The sequence below is a fragment of the Meriones unguiculatus genome, chromosome 21 (genome assembly GCF_030254825.1).
Source record: "Meriones unguiculatus strain TT.TT164.6M chromosome 21, Bangor_MerUng_6.1, whole genome shotgun sequence".
Classification (NCBI taxonomy): Eukaryota; Metazoa; Chordata; class Mammalia; order Rodentia; family Muridae; genus Meriones; species Meriones unguiculatus.
The window spans coordinates 4,614,747-4,631,294 of NC_083368.1; the positions used below are offsets into that span (position 1 = coordinate 4,614,747).

Genomic DNA, 16,548 nt, shown 5'->3' on the forward strand with positions numbered 1-16,548 from the left:
GGCCTCTCTCTTTTTTTTTTTTTATCAGTTGTTAATTTCATGCATATATGTATTTGTATATACATAATATTCCTGAATATAACCTTTTGCGTCCATATAATGTTACTTCAATCTATGTTTTCAGGGCTCACCATTGGCACTGAATTACCAGTTGGTATACTCTTGCCTGGGGAAAACCACCTCTCCTACTCCTAGCTTTACTCAGTTGCCTGTAGTTTTTTGTGTAGGGTTGGGGCTATGTGGCCCCATCTAGTTGACCATGTTCATTGGTATCATTCTTGCTTAGCTCATGTTTGGATGGTCATGTTAGTGAGACTTTATGGATGTAGCTTCTGATGCTAATGGGAAATATAATTTCACAGCAAAGTTCCTGGTCCCCTGCTTCTTACAATTTTTCTGCCTTTCTTTCATACATACATACATACCTACATACGTATGCATGTTCCATTTTCACAACTGTTTATTGGCTGATGTGTACAAGATGGTTCCATGATCTGGCTGTTGTGAATAGTGCTTTGATTAATACAGCCATGTAAGTTATCACTGTTGCATGCTGCCCTTGACTCTTTAGCATGTACATCCAAAGAGGTTCTAGTGCAACTTCTAGTTTTAGGTTTTTGAGAAGCCTCCTGGGCTCCTGAACTAACTTATGTCCCCACCGACAGTATCTAAACGTCCTTGCCCAGCCTGTCTGACATGTTTATTGTTCCCTTAATGTAGCCATTCTAACCACGTTGGAGTGGTCTCAATGTCAAAGTGATTTGCCCTTTCCTGATGGCTAAAGATACAACTTTTTAATTTATTCATTGGCCACTTGAACTACTTCTTTGAGAAAACTATATTATTCATTTACCCATCTATGAACTGCATTACTTTTTTTTTTTTTTTTTTTTTTTTGGCATTTAATTTTTGAAGTTTGTCCTGAAAATACCTGATAAACCAGGGTCGGATGAAAGGGAGGAGGTCCCCCCCATCAGTGGACTTGGAAAGGGGCAGGGAGGAGATGAGGGAAGGAGGGTGGGATTGGGAGGGAATGAGGGAGGGGGATACAGCTGGGATACAAAGTTAATAAACTGTAACTAATATTAAAAAATAAAAAATAAAACATTTTAAAGTTTGTTATGTATTTTGGTAATTAATCCTCTGTCAGACGAACACATGGAAAGGGTTTCCCTCATTCTGTGGGTGAGCCTTTGATGTTTTGTTGTTGTTGCTGTTATTTGTTTTTTGTTGTTGTTGTTGCACAGAAGCCCTTAAGTTAAGATGCAATATCACTTGTGAATTCTTATGTTTTCCTGAAGAACTTCAGTCCTAATCTGATAGTCATTGCCCATATATATATCGTAACGAATCTCTCTTCCTATGTTTACGTGTAGAACTATCACAACTGTGAGTCTTAGATAAAGCTCTTTGGACCATTTGTTAGTTAAGGTTTTTTGTTTTGTTTTTGAGTCAGGGTCACATGTGGCCTAGGCTGGCCCTTGAACTCACTATAGAACAGAAAATGATCTTGAACTCTTGATTTGTCTGCCTCTACTTCCTAAGGGCTGGAATTACAGGAATGTGCCACTACACTTAGATTAAGCCAAAAAAAATTTTTTTTTTTTAAATTAGGACATAACATAGGGGATATAGTTTCAATCTTCTACCACTTGTTTAAAAAACAAACAAACAAAAACCAAAAATAACCCTCTTGTTCTCCACTCTTATGCTTTCAGAACCTTAATTGAAAACCCAGAAAGGCAATAGCTGTTTGTTATGGATTTTCTATTCTATGTGGCTATACATGTCTGTTTTCTGTGTCACTGATTTTGTTGTTATAACTCAACAACATAATTTGATGTCACGAACTACCGAGCTTTTAGTGTTGTTGTTTTTTTTTTTTTCCGTCCATACATGTATGTATGATAGATTAGCTATGTAGAAGAAAATGGAACTGGAAGGTCTCATGTTCAGTGAAATGTGCCTAACTCAGAAAGACAAGTTGCATGTGTTTTCTCTCATACATGAAACCTCAGTTAAAAAGATGACATGAAAATTGAAGGAAGAATTTAGGGGACAGGAATGGGATACAGGGGGAAGTCTGTTGAATACACACAATGAAAAAAATATGATCAATATTTCATATAGAGGTATAAAAATACTGGTGAATCCCCGAAGTTTAGTATCTCAGTAGACCTACAGGTTTCATGGCTCCCTTTATAAAATAAAATAAAATTGCCTTTGATGATTATGGTTGTGGTTCATCTTCATTGTCCACAACTGGATCTTGGATCACCTAGGAGACATCTGGGAGTATTGTGGGGTGTTTCTGAGGTTTAACTGAGGATGGAAGACCTGCCGTAAGTGGAGCTTATACCATACTGTAGGCTGGGCTCCTGGAGTCAATAGAAAGGGTAAGGGAGAAACTCCTGGATTCAATAGAAAGGGGGTAAGGGAGAAAGCCAGCAGAGCGCCAAACCTGCCAGGCTTTCTTCCTAGGTGTCACAATGTGAGGAATCACACTGTTAGCTCCTTTCCTACGACACACTGTGCTGTGTGCCAAAACCATCCCCTTCCCCGGTCAGGGGTTTGGTCATGCAATGCAAAGTTGCTAAGACAAGGGGAGCAACATTTCTGTTTCAAGGCTGTGTATTTTCTTCCTTTGTTTTGATCTCTTTCAGAACAAATTGGAGCATTAGCTGATCAGCATATCGTGCATGTGGCATGTGGGGAGTCTCACAGTCTGGCTCTTAGCGACCGGGGCCAGCTGTTTTCTTGGGGTGCAGGAAGTGATGGCCAGCTGGGCCTCATGACTACTGAGGATTCAGTGGCAGTGCCCAGGTGAGCGTGCTACCCAAAGAATTCTTGATTTTGACTGCTTTCTCCATTCTATCGATATGCCTAGTAACAACACTTGTAATACACAAAAAGCAATTCTTTGCATAACTGTCTGCCTCAAGTTTTAAACATATGAGCTGGTCCAGAAGTGAGTTCTTAGCAACTGGTAAATGTTTTGACTAAAAAGTGTGTCCCTTTTGCCTCTTATACTAATTTACCTTGAACGGATAATCAGAAATTTTTTAATAACTTTTCTTTTTTTGATGCTGGTCTCATTTAATCCAGGTTGGTATTAAGCTCACTATGTAGCAGAGGCTGACCCTGTATTTCTGGTCCTTTTACCTGTACTTCCCAAATGTGGCTTCTTGGACACTGTCAGCCATAGTTTACTCCTTAGCATTGATGAAGACAGTAAATAATTTGGAGCTCCTAAAGATTTTGTGTGTCACAGTAATCACTTTCTCAAGTGGGGATGGCAAGGTGAAGTACTTTAGAAATGGGCCCAAGTGTAGGAGAATTTTTGTTTGTTTTAAACAGTAAATTCCTATGAGTCAGCATAATGAAAGCTGTAATAGAATTCTTATCAGAAAAGATTACATGCTTGGGTTTTTAAAAGTCTTTTAGACAAAGTGATTTTTTTTTTTAATCAATGTGTATAGTTGAAAATGTTTGTGATAATTGTGTTTCTGTGTGGATGCACATTTAAGAAAACTCTTTTCTATTTTAGGTTAATACAGAAGCTGAACCAGCAGACCATATTACAAGTTTCTTGTGGTAACTGGCACTGCTTGGCTCTGGCAGCTGGTAATTTATATAAATATATGCTAATGTTATGTTAATTTTAAAAGCATTTCTCTCCTGCAGTCCTGTGTTATCTAACTGAAAGCATTATCTGAACGGTGACATTTATTGAACAGACTCTGTTTGATCCGCATCTTTGAGATGTGGATGGTGTAGGATTCATCATTGCATCTTTTGTGGAAAAGAGAGACCAGGGCTAGGACAGTGCCCAGGTGTCTTTGAGAACATAGATATTTACGGACTTTGTTTCAGAAAGCTATAGTTCTGCTACCAGAATTCCAGATAAAAGAAAAGTGGGAGTGAGAGAAGTGTAAGATGGAGCAGGGACATACTGTTCCTGCTGTGTGTCCTGCTCAGGCCTTCATTCCAGAGCAGCTGCAGTGTCTGAAACTGTCCGGAGGCTCCTGGTTTACTGTGGTCAGAAATGAGGTCACCTTGCTTAGATCTGAGCCTGGTCACCAGCCTTTTCAGAACTGAATTTACTTAAACCTTTTTTAGATAAGTGTCGATAGCCTTCAAAGGCCACTAAGGCTTGAATTTACTTCTCTGTCCTCAAATGCTAATTTAGGCTTGGAAATCTTGAAACACCGTGTCTCTGTCCTTTCTTTTGGGTGAGTTTGCTGTATATAGAGCAACTGTGAATGGTGTAGGAGTATCTTACTGTATGGAACCTGTATCCTTTTGTTTGGAACATCACTTGTCCTGTTGTTATTTCAGATGGCCAGTTCTTCACATGGGGAAAGAACAGCCATGGACAGCTAGGGCTGGGGAAGGAGTTCCCCTCCCAAACCAGCCCACAGAGGGTGAGGTCTTTGGAAGGGATCCCGCTGGCTCAGGTGGCTGCAGGAGGGGCTCATAGCTTTGCCCTGTCTCTCTCGGGAGCTGTTTTTGGCTGGGGAATGAATAATGCAGGGCAGCTAGGGCTCAGTGATGAAAAAGGTACGTAAGCCTCTGTATGCACTCTTCAGTTCAAAAACACATTCAATTATATAACAGATGCTTCTTGTGGACCAGCTATGTGCTGGTCTGGTGCTAGGTATCTAGGGAGAGCAGTGAACAAGACAAGACATCTGGCTTAATTGACTTTGTTCTAGTGGATGGATGCAAGTAATAAACAATAAATAAATAGTATGTCTGTCACATTGCATTAGAAAAAGTTTGTGTTTATCATTCAAGCAGAGCCTTATAGGAAACCTGCTAGGAAATGGGACATATAGAGAACTTGGTGAGGAATGTTCTAGTCAAAGGGAACAGGAACTGACAAGAAGGTGACTGGTGGGGAAGCAGAGGTGGAGATCAGGGAGGCTGTGTAAACATTGCTACCAAGGACCCCCAAAAGGCACAGTGAAGAAGTGATGGAAGAAGAAACTAAGGGTTTTGAGGAGAGGAGTGGTCTAGTTGGAGTTAACTATGGTGCATTAAGGGGTGGATCTGTTTGGAGGTAGAAGCAGTAGTCAGGTTTTTGTAGTGGTTGAAAATGATGATCCTGTTCATAGTTGGAAATGAAGGGAAGGCTGGAAGGTTGTATGTGTGGGACAAGGGAAGGTGACCTGGTTGGAGTGGACAGAGGTAGAGAGTATAGGGAAATTATGAGTTGAGACTTTAATAAATTAAACTTAAATTTGATGGACTTTTCAAGTAGAGTTGAAGGGAGAGAGGTGAATGAGAGTTGAGAAGTTAGGGGATATAAAACTCAAGCTGGTGGTTGTATGTATCTCATTTAAAAGGCTAACGGTGGTGACATGCTGATGCTTAATTTATTTCAGATCGGGAGTCTCCATGCCACGTGAAGCTTTTGAGGACACAGAAAGTCGTGTATATTAGTTGTGGAGAGGAGCACACAGCGGTTCTCACAAAGGTGAGGGGCTTAGGGGACTTGGCTGTGGACAGGCATGAGATGGGCAATTTCAGATGTTGCAGAGTAGCTGTGGTAAATGACTATGCTTGGACTTGAACTTCCTCTTTAGCCTTGTTTTCATTGTCTTGGAGGAATAGAAAGAAGACTTCTTTTGAAAATATGCCTGCCTATGCTTTCCTCTTGGATAACCTTATGTATTGTCTAGGTAACATTTTAAAATAGTTCAATAGAATAACATAAAAGTGTTGTATATATACATATGCAAAACAATACCCATCCTTTGCTCTTTTAAAACAACCCCTTTGAATATATGAAACATAATATTTTAATTGATATTTTAACATTATTAGACAGTCTCTATTGCTTCTAAAAACATTTATATGCTAGAGAGAATGAAAATCAATCCTTTCCTTCCTTCTTTCCTTTTCTTCTTTCTTTTTAATGGTTGTTTTGAGACAGGGTCGAATGTATCAAGATGGTATTCATCATGTCATGCAGTGTGTATTAGCATGATTTTGAACTCCTGCTTCTCTTGCCTCTACTTTCTAAATACTGGGATTATAGGCTTGAGCTACCATGCCTAGCTTGAAAATCTCTGTATATTAAGGACTTGCTATTGTATATAGACTTAACATTTATTCAAGTACAAATTTAAAATCTTTATTATGGAGTTTATGGAACATCCGTTTCTTACATGCGAGTGAACCTGAAAATCCTCTCATTTCATCTGCTTTTTTCTCTAAAACTTTGCTTCCTAACACATTATTGCACTTAAAAAATTAATTTTGTGTAACTGCTTTACCCGTGTGTATATATGTGTACCATGTACATTCCTATTGCCTATGGAGTCCAGAAGAGCTTTTTGGATCATCTGGACCTAGAGTTACCTGTGGTTGTGAGCTTTGCATGGTGAGTGCTGGGAACAGAACTCAGATCCTCTGAAAGAGCAGCAAGTGTTGTTCCTAAACTGCTGAGCTAACTCTGGCCCTATGTCACCTCACTCTTAAATAGTCTTTAAAGTCTTCAAATTGTATGCAGTTCTCTAAGCACTATGGACTTTGTTCTCTAAAGCTGCAGTCTTACATTCCCTTATTCTTTTTCTACATAATAAAAGTTCTCACAAAATAATGATGGTCGTCAGGTGAATGTGATACCTTACTCAGACTGGTGAGATGGAATTTTATGTTCAGGCTTCACAGGACAGTCCTCAAACTCCCATTACCAAAGTCACCTGATCCTTTTCCTTGTTAGAGTGGAGGCGTGTTTACTTTTGGTGCTGGTTCCTGTGGGCAACTTGGACATGACTCCATGAATGATGAAGTTAATCCAAGAAGAGTTCTGGAGCTAATGGGCAGTGAAGTAACTCAGATTGCTTGTGGCAGGTGAGTGTCCCCACGAGCTTACTGAGACTCAGGAGATTCGGCAGTGGGAAAGCCTGAGGGCTCAGCAAACCACGATCATTTAAAGAAATATTTTGTTTTAGCTGTTCCTTCTCCTCCTCTTCCTCTTTTTCTTCTCCTTCTTCCTTCCTTCCCTTCCATTTTCTTTTTCCTTTTCTTTACTTTCTCCTTTCCTTTTTCCTTTCTTTTCCTTTCCTTTCCTTGATAGTACTAGTCTCTGCCCTATGCTGGCCTCAAACTCGTTGCTATGAAGTGGTGGCTTCCTCCCAAGTGAAGGGATTGTAGGCATGTGTCCCAATGCACAGCTTTGCTTTAGAGCATATCAACTGCATGATCACTTGTGAGGGAAAGTCAGAAGGTAGTGAGTGTGGTAAGGAAGAATTTTAGGTAAACAGACCAACAGGAAGACATTAGACCTCCATGGAATAGAGGGTAAATAGCAGAATATAGGGAGAAATGAAGAAGGAATGTGACAGTTCCTTGCTTGTGTGCTTCTGCTTTTCTTTCATCTGAAAGGGGGGATGTGTTACGTTGTTTATCTATTTCCATGTGTTGCCCTCCTCACCAAGATCAGTAGGCACATGTGCAACCTTGTTACAACAATACAGTGTTGTCATTCTATGGTTGGGCTGGTAAGAGTGCATTGAGTTACAAGCCTGCCCTGCAAGCACAAGGACACAAATTAGGATGCCCACCAGGCACATAGAAAGCCAGACTTGTAGTCTGCATCTGTAACTGCAGTGCTGTGAGAGGCTGAGACAGGCATATTCTCGAAGCTCATTTTACCAAGCCTAGTTTACCAAGAGATTTTGTCTCATAAAAGGTTCAATGAGAGACTTTCTTTAAAATATAAGGAGAAAATTATTTCTGGCCTACCAGTTGCACAGACGTACATGTACATACATGTGCACAGACCCCACACTAGCAGTTATAACACACACGAGAACCACAAATCAGATTATGAGAAACTTCTCATGTTTTAAGCCAGTTTATGCTTTAGTGTTGGACCACTTTCATAGCCATTACAGGTCTTAGCTACGGGTTAGCCATGCCTGTTGAGGTGCCAGAACTTAGGAGTCTGTTGTAAAGAAACTTAAGAACATGAAGAAGCATCACAGGAACTTTTAGGAATTGCTGTGATCTCATGTGGAGGTTTTAAAAAACCATACTGAGTGTACATCTTTATTAGTATGCTGAGGAGTTAATTATTTTCCCACAGACAGCACACCCTAGCCTTTGTGCCTTCTTCTGGACTCATCTATGCATTTGGTTGTGGAGCTAGAGGTCAGCTGGGAACTGGACACACGTGTAATGTTAAGTGCCCCTCTCCTGTGAAGGGGTACTGGGCTGCCCACAGTGGTCAGCTGTCAGCTCGAGCTGGTAAGAGTCACCTTCATTGGAATGATATTTTTAAGTAATCGTAACTATTATTTTAATGTGTATTTGTTACTTGTCTTGAACTACTTTAGAGGAAATTAACACATTTATTTTCTTTCTTTGTGCTTTTGGATATTTATTATTAAATAATTTGAGTATTCATCCTACATGAAGCTCTGCAGTTGAGAACCTAGAGAACAATCAAAGATGCTGGCATCAAGGTGCTTGGTGGTGTTTCTCTTACTGTTGTTAGTGGTGAGAATTAATGTTACAGTCTTAATTGGTTGCTTAATAATATAGTAAGCACTGAAAAACAAGCACACGGCCATTGGCCATCACCCCAGAAGCAAAGGACTGATTCCTCATAGGTTACGTCACTTGCATAAGATAAAAAACCTTCTAGAGGCAAGATTTGAACCCGTTTCTGCCTCAGTCAAAAGCCTGTGCTTGTGCTCTGCTTCCGGTGTCTGATGATAATGGGCCGAGACTTCTTTGAAAACATTCTCTTGAGAAGATAGAGCCATCAGACTGCTTATTACATTGGAGATTAAAATAAGACAATCCTTCATATTGACCAGCTTCCTCATCCTGAAATTATATATCCATAGGTAGAAATGGAACTGTGGAGTTATTAAATAGAAGTATAATTTAATAATCAAATTTAATTTTGAATTAACAAATGTAGGGCTTCATGCTGATTTAAAAATAACAATTTTAAGTTTCCTTACTGTATTTGTATGGTTTTGTGAAAAGCAGAGAAAAGAGATTTATTCAGTCTCTTTTTTTTTTTTTATTGGCATTAGGAAGAGGAACAATTAAAGGGTTCAGTGACTCCCAAGTTCATCTCTCTCTTTCTTTGATGCCAAGAAAATTAAGGCCAGAGAATGAATAGTCTAATCTTTGTAAACCTAGTATTTATCACAGAGCTGCTAATCTGTCACTCAGCAACTACTTATGGGACAGATATGTATGAGTAAGCTTAAAATATAAAATAAACAGGACTCTTTACATTAATATTCTCCAAAGCAAAAGACCAGCATGCAGTCTTTGTCATTTGTAACTATCTTTCTCTAGGCATTCTCCTCATACTTGGAATGCATTTGCTTAGCAAGTGTACTACTGGATGTTATGATATACTCCTGTAATACAGACATACTGTAGGATCACAAGTTCTAGGCCAGCCTGAGCTATGTAACCATCCTTGTCTCCGTCCCTTCCTCTTCCCAGACAACAATAATCAAGTCAAGAAAGTTTAATCTGAAAACACAGGTTTTTGTAATTGAATCACAATCTGGCAGTTTTAAGTTTGTCTGTATGTTTGAGAAAATATGATTCAAGTAAGAAAAATTTCTAAATTTTTATGTCCTATACTATGGACTTATGGCCCTTTTTGGCAATATGAGACCACAGGGGAAGGCACTGAGGAATTTTACAGCTAGAGGAACTTATAGCTGCTGGTTTGAGTTTGACAAGAGGAGAACTGTGAGGGAGCAGGGTTGTTACCTGGAAGTGTAAAGTTTATGATATGAGGGGTATTAGGAGAAATAAAGCAGTTGCATGGATAACCAGTCAGGTCAGCCCTGAAATCGTGTATATACAAGTAACACCAGACAGACTGGCAAGGTTATTATATATTTAGGTTGTGTGTGTGTGTGAACAGTAACAGTTAAAAAGAGGATATAATTTCAAATGGAGGAGAGGAGCGGTACATGGTAGGGGACAAGGGAGGAAAGGGAAAAAGTGAAACAATGTAGTTACATTTTAATTTAAAAAAAAAAAAGCAATTAGGTGATCTTAAGAGTGTGCCCTTGATGGGATATCACCCTGGACTTGGGAAAGATGTCCTTGTATTGCTAGCACCATCCTGAAGGGGATAGAGAGAACCACGTGCAGATGTGTGAATGTTAAGCATATGTGACCATTTATAGTAGTGCCCATTTTAGATTTCTGGCCGATGGCATGACAAAATTAGCAAGAGAAATAGAAACAAGGTCAGGGTTAGCTGCCTGTGAGGGAGGCAGCCTGGGAGTGTATGGGTACTACTTTATATATTTGTTTTTAACTGAAGTAGAAATGATCCTGAGCAGTCAACCAGGAAGGCCTCGTTTCTGTACATAATTAAAGCGGATAAGCTCTTGAGAAGCATAGTTAGCAACATCAGGAGAGGATGGAGGGGAGCAGCCACTGACAAACACTGTTTGAAATGCTTTTTGACAGATCGCTTTAAGTACCGAGTCGTTAAACAGATCTTCTCTGGAGGGGACCAGACTTTTGTACTTTGCTCCACATATGAGGTAAAATTTTCTTTTGAGTATCATGTTTAAAATAGAATGATGGTAATCAGTGTTTATGTTAAAAGTTACACAAAAACTTTGTGGCTCTACAAAGTTCTTACAGAGTTTATTTTATTAAAATAAACAAACTTAACCTTGCTGTTATCTCCACTTAGCTTCTTCAAATTGCTAATGATTATCCTGTTCTTAACATTATAGAGTTCTAATTTATTATGCAAAATTAATTATTTATATTCATAATTGTTCTAAATAATTTAAAGAGACTTAGAGCATTTATATTACTATTTTTATGTTTCTTCACTATTAAGTACCAATGAATTCTAGGTGTTTGATAACATATTGGGTTTCATTGTTTGATGTGACTGAGTGTATAATAAATATATAAGAGAGGTACAAAAAAGTTCAGATTTTTATTATTTATCACCTGGCCATGATGTCACATTGAGATTTCCCTTCTCTTGCTCCTGCATCACTACCAAATATGCCACCAAGAATAAGTGCCATACAAGGGTGTGGCAGTGCGCACCTGGATCCCTAGTACTTGCCTGGGAGAGACAGCAGTTTATGGTTACCTTTGCCTACATGGCCAGTTTGGGCTAGCCTGAGGTACGTGAGGCCCTGTCTCAAAGGAAAGGAAGGGAAAACGGAAAAGAAAGGGGAAGGGGAAAGAAGAAGGGGAAGGGAAAAAGAGAAGGGGAAGGGAAAGGAGACCATAGCATATTGCCTGTCAGAGTTCAAGGTCTGGCATAGATACAAGAATCCCTGGCATTTATTTAATTCAGCCTTCTCTGCATGGCCAAGGGCAGTCAACTGAAGAATGCTACAGTTATCTTCTTTTTTCTTTCTCACACTTCTACTTCTATTTAACAAGCTCTGTGGGGGCGGGGGGCAAACTCAAGGAGATAATTGGAAAAGCAGTAGACTTTGGTGGGAAGAAAACAAAGGCCCTTTCTACTGGGGAAACCTCTCCATTGCCCTGTCACTGCCGTCCTTAAGTCCTGTCCTCTTTACTACCATCAGTGGTTCCATAGGAAAGGTGCTGCCAGGCAGACCCAGGTCAGCCATGTTTCAGTCAAGAGCCTGGGGGAAGCCCTATACCTCAGCCATCTTAGGGTGATGTAGGAGGGCTGCCTTAGACATGTGTTGGCTTCAGCTTCATAACTTTACAGAGAAATGCTGAAGGAAGCTGAGCTTATGTCGTTAGTTTAAGTGCTAAAAGCCAAGAGCACAGGACCTCATCAGTCAACTTTTTTCTTCTCAAGGAGTAGACTTGTACGAATTAATTTCTCATCAGCAAACGTGTGGAGATTTGTAAATATGCAGAGTGGATAGGGCTTAACTTCTTATGTTTAGTAAGTTATATGACATGATAAAAAATGTATTCTTTCTTTTTCTATAACTCTGGCCAGTATAGTGAGTTTATTAAACTTGTGGACTAGCAGGTTGGTAGTCTCTTTTCTCTAACATATTTTATTGAAAAAGAATCTCCTGGGACCATTTTAACTCATTAAAATCAATTCACTTGGTTTTATTTTAAAGTAATATTTTTATTTTATTTATGAATTTTTATAAATATGTTATATTATAAAATTATATAAATAAAATTATATTATACAAAAAAAGAATTAATTTCTGAAAGAAATTTTAGATTATTAGGGACATCTTAGATTATTATGTGTATGAACAAGGCTCCCTGCTGTGAGGTTTTCCACTTCTGGTGTCATATCAATTTTGAATTTGAAGCTTTCGGCTTTGATTATTCCCTTGTACTCGCGTATTCCATTGTAGGCTAGGTGTGCTGAGTGTAATCTCAGCCTCACCCTTCCTTTTCTCTTAAAACTGACTTAAGTTGGTTTTTTTTAGAGTTTGTAGTAAAAGTTAGATTTTTAAATTTTATTTATTTTTATTAATTACAGTTTATTCACTTTGTATCCCAGCTGTAGCCCCTCCCAATCCCATCCTCTTCCTTCATCTCCTCCCATGCCCCTCCCCAAGTCCACTGATAGGGGAGTTCCTCCTTCCCTTCCCTTTGACCCTAACCTATCAGGTCTCATCAGTACTGGCTTCATTGTCTTCCTCTGTGGCTTGGTAAGGCCATCAAGGGGAGGTTATCAGAGAGCCAGTCAGTGAGTTCAACCCTGGCTTTCTTGGAACATTCTTTGTAGACCAGGCTGGCCTCAAACTCAGAGATCCTCCTACCTCTGCCTCCCAAGTACTGGGATTAAAGGCGTGCACCATCACTGCCTGAGAAACTGACTTAAATAGTGTCCAGCTTTTTTTTTTTTTTTTTTTTTGAGAATTAAACATAAACCTTAAATTTACTTCCTTATGCAGTATGATCTGTGTAGTTGAGTTTTAAATATATTGAGTTGGGTATGGAAAACAACCCACTGATAAAAGGAAGTAAGGTATACAATAGTATTAGTTAGCTGGTAAGTTAAAGTTTCAACGGGCGAGAGGTATCCCCCATTAAAGTTTTAAGTTCACAGTGGAACGTTCCTCCCCACCACTTTGAGAAGGTAGCTGGGATCTCCTGACTGCCCTTTGTCTCAGGCTCCAGAGTGCTGTCCTTGCTGCTGGGGCACAACTGTTTTTTCAAGTATAAAGCTGTACGTATTTACACGTTATCTCTCTCACGCACACTAGATACTTGTTAGATACAGAAATTGAAAATTATATGCTCACCTAGTTACTTTATCACTACTGTAATGTGTGACGTCGCAGCCAGAAAAATAATGTCGTAGGTTCTTTTGGTTTTTCAAATATTTACATACATATAGGGTATCTTGGAAATGGATCCCAAGTCTATACTGAAACTCATGGCAACTCCAATACATCAAGGAGGTAATGCCATATAACATCTTAAATCACTGTGAACATGAAACTCATTAGAGTGCAAACACACCGGAGGTATGTTACACGACACCTTCAGTCACAGTTTGCAGCAACATGAAACATACTACAACTCAAACACTGTTTAGGTGTGTACAGGGACATCTTAGATTATTATGTGTATGAACAAGGCTCCCTGCTGTGAGGTTTTCCACTTCTGGTGTCATATCAATTTTGAATTTGAAGCTTTCGGCTTTGATTATTCCCTTGTACTCGCGTATTCCATTGTAGGCTAGGTGTGCTGAGTGTAATCTCAGCCTCACCCTTCCTTTTCTCTTGTTCTCAGGCTGAAAAGGGAATGTGGTTAGAATGTGTGTGTGTTTTCCTCAAGCCTGTTAGCTATAATTCTCATTCTCTGTCTCTCTCTTTCTTTCTTCCTCTGCCCCTTCTCTCTGTGTGTATGTGTGTGAGTGAAACTAAACAGTGCTATGGTGATTCCTAACTTTGGTTATACATTAGAGTCACCTGGTGGGTGTATAAAGTAGACCTGCTGCTGGCGATCCTAACTAAACTGCCCTAGGATACACATTGGCAATTGGCCTGGAATGTATGTTGGCCATTGGGCTTTTTCATGGTTCCCTTGGTGGTCCAAAACCCAGCCACATTCAACAAGCACTGACCTAGTGAAGTATTTCTCTTCTTATCTTGTTTATAGCCAGCAAGTGTGGAGTTCGGGGAGTAGAACTCAGTGATTCAATGCTTCTAGCATGTGGGATGTGTTCACCCACAGAGGGGAAAATTAGGCTTTTCCTTATATCTGTGGGTTATTGAATATATGATGAAGAATGAGTTTGAAACCTACATGAATTTATGTAAGTTTGTATTATTGTTGCTGTTCAGTATAGTACTTTAAAGCCAAGATGGGAAAAGGTATCTGGGTGTGTGTTTAAGTTGTCTATGCTGGCTTAAGAGTTTCTTTCCCTGTGTGGAGTCCCCTTAAGAGTTCAGGGGAATGCCCATCCTACCCGCCTCAGTTCCAGACTAGGAAACATGCAAATTATATAAATGGCACTTTAGGACTTGTAAGTATGAAGATAATAGGAATTTTATTACTTGGCTTATTAAAAATGAGTGCATTTTGGTTGCTGATTCTACTTCTTCTATTACTTTGACCTGATCTCATACTTAAAGTAATCAGTTTTAGTCATGCTTTTGTCGTAGTTATGCTAAGGAGTTGGTCTCAAAGGCACAAAACATGAACTCTCCAGACAAGCTCTTTTTGTTGTAGATGGAGAAGGTTGGTCAAAGCCTCCATGTCTCACTTTCTGCACCCTCTTGACATTTTTTTTTTCATCTTCCAATTTGTGCAAGCTTTGGTTCTTTGGTAACAGATTCTTGCAACTGTAAAGTAGAAGTACATAGATGTGAGAAGTCATGTAATGGTTAATGAACTTACCATGATTGACAAAGCTCTCGTTGTAAATCAGTCTGTACTCAGCAAATAAAAATCATTATTAGTTGTATAAGCATACATACACAAAAATACATTTTGAATTCCAGGATGTCATACTACTTCTGTACCTAGCATTTTGAATCCTTATATTTGCAATGTTACACAAACTGTACTATTTTCTTTTATGTACAGTTTGTATTACTAAACCATCAGAGAATAAATTCTGTCTTTAAATTATGTTTTTTTTTTAAAAAAAGAGTTTCTTTAATATAATTCAATGTTCTATTTGTTCTTTCAGTATATGTTTGTGTAGTCATTTTTGTAGAATAGTTATCAAGAACCAGGTGATATGTGTGTTACGGGCACTTTTCTTTCTCTACATAATGTTAACTCACAACTGTAGAATGAAGCCAGCAAGCTTCCTTTGAAAGCTGTATTTTAGATGCAAGTACAAAGGAGAGAACAATGATTTTTATATGAATTTATGGCTGACTGCTTGAATATTACTTTTCCTTTTAAGTGGCATACTGTCAACTTTTCATAGTTCTGGATTATAAATGGGTGTTGGAGAAAAAAAGCTGAAAACATGCAGGTTTAGACAATAAAAGTAATTATAATGGTTCTTTAAAAATATCACTAAATGGGTTGGCAAGACAGCTCATAGAATACAGGTGCTGCCCCTAAGAGGGCCTGAGAGCTCTGAAATCAGCATGGTGGGTGGAAAACCAACTCCTGTAAGTCATCTCTCACCCTCACACACGTCCCAGTGTGCACTCGTACACTCCTGCACATGTGTGCCCATGCACACATACAAACAACAACCATGCACACACAAAAAATTAATGAATCATTATAAATTTAAAATGCTGGGTTGGGTTGAAGGGATGGCTTACTGGTTAAGAACATTCATTGGCTACTTTTCTAGAGGACCCAGGTTCAGTTCTGAGCACCCACATAGGGACTTAGAGCTATTTGCAACTTTAGTTTCTCGTGATCTGTTGCCGTCTAGTCTCTGTGGCACCAGGCATGCAAGTGGTACAGAGATACACATGCTGGCAAAACTTATTTACATAAAAAGTCCCTAAAAATATGTATCACTAAAGAAAGGATGTGTAGTGTGGACAGTATTTGGAATTTCCAAAGCTATTGTTAAGAAATTAAGAGTCACTGGGGCTGAGGCAATGGCTCATTCGTGAAAATGCTTACCCTGCAAAGTGTGTGGACAAGAGTTCAGATCCCCAGAATCCTTGTAAAAAAGGTGGGTGTGGCATTAATCCCGTCTTGGGAGGTGGAGACAGAGCTAACTGGCTAGCCAGAGTAGCCATGTGGTGAACTCTAGGGTTGAGAGACCTTGTTTCAATGAATAAGGTTGAGAGTGATCAAGGAAGAGTGACCAAGACAACCTCTGACCAACACATGCTTGTACATGCACATGTGTGCACAGCTTGCACACATTCTTATATCCACACATGTGAAAATACACCCATAAAGGCATGCATAGTACACACAAACAGTTGAGAAAAAAAGTCATGTGACTCTGAATTTTCAGGAGTTGCTTACTGTAACTAAATTCTGCTTTTCTTCCTTAAACTTATTAAAATGAAGTTTTACGTAGCCCAGGGTAGCCTTGAGAATTCACTACATATCTTGAACTGTTGATTCTCCTCCTTCTCCTCACATCCTAAGTGCTGGGATTACAGGCATCTGCCATCA

General features: G+C 39.2%; 1 protein-coding gene across 9 annotated transcripts in view; it reads left to right on the top strand.

The window, feature by feature from the left end:
• Window positions 1-16,548, top strand: part of Herc3 (HECT and RLD domain containing E3 ubiquitin protein ligase 3) — a 112,627-nt gene that overhangs the window by 29,731 nt on the left and 66,348 nt on the right. For all 9 annotated transcript variants that reach the window (XR_009588255.1, XM_060373986.1, XM_060373985.1 and 6 more), the window contains 7 exons: window positions 2,664-2,823; window positions 3,548-3,624; window positions 4,339-4,560; window positions 5,388-5,479; window positions 6,731-6,861; window positions 8,099-8,259; window positions 10,474-10,550. Coding sequence is in view for 8 of the 9 variants with exons in the window: in XM_060373986.1 (XP_060229969.1) it covers window positions 2,664-2,823; window positions 3,548-3,624; window positions 4,339-4,560; window positions 5,388-5,479; window positions 6,731-6,861; window positions 8,099-8,259; window positions 10,474-10,550 (920 nt within the window). In the remaining variant the exon portion in view is untranslated. The remainder of the gene's footprint in view (window positions 1-2,663; window positions 2,824-3,547; window positions 3,625-4,338; window positions 4,561-5,387; window positions 5,480-6,730; window positions 6,862-8,098; window positions 8,260-10,473; window positions 10,551-16,548) is intronic.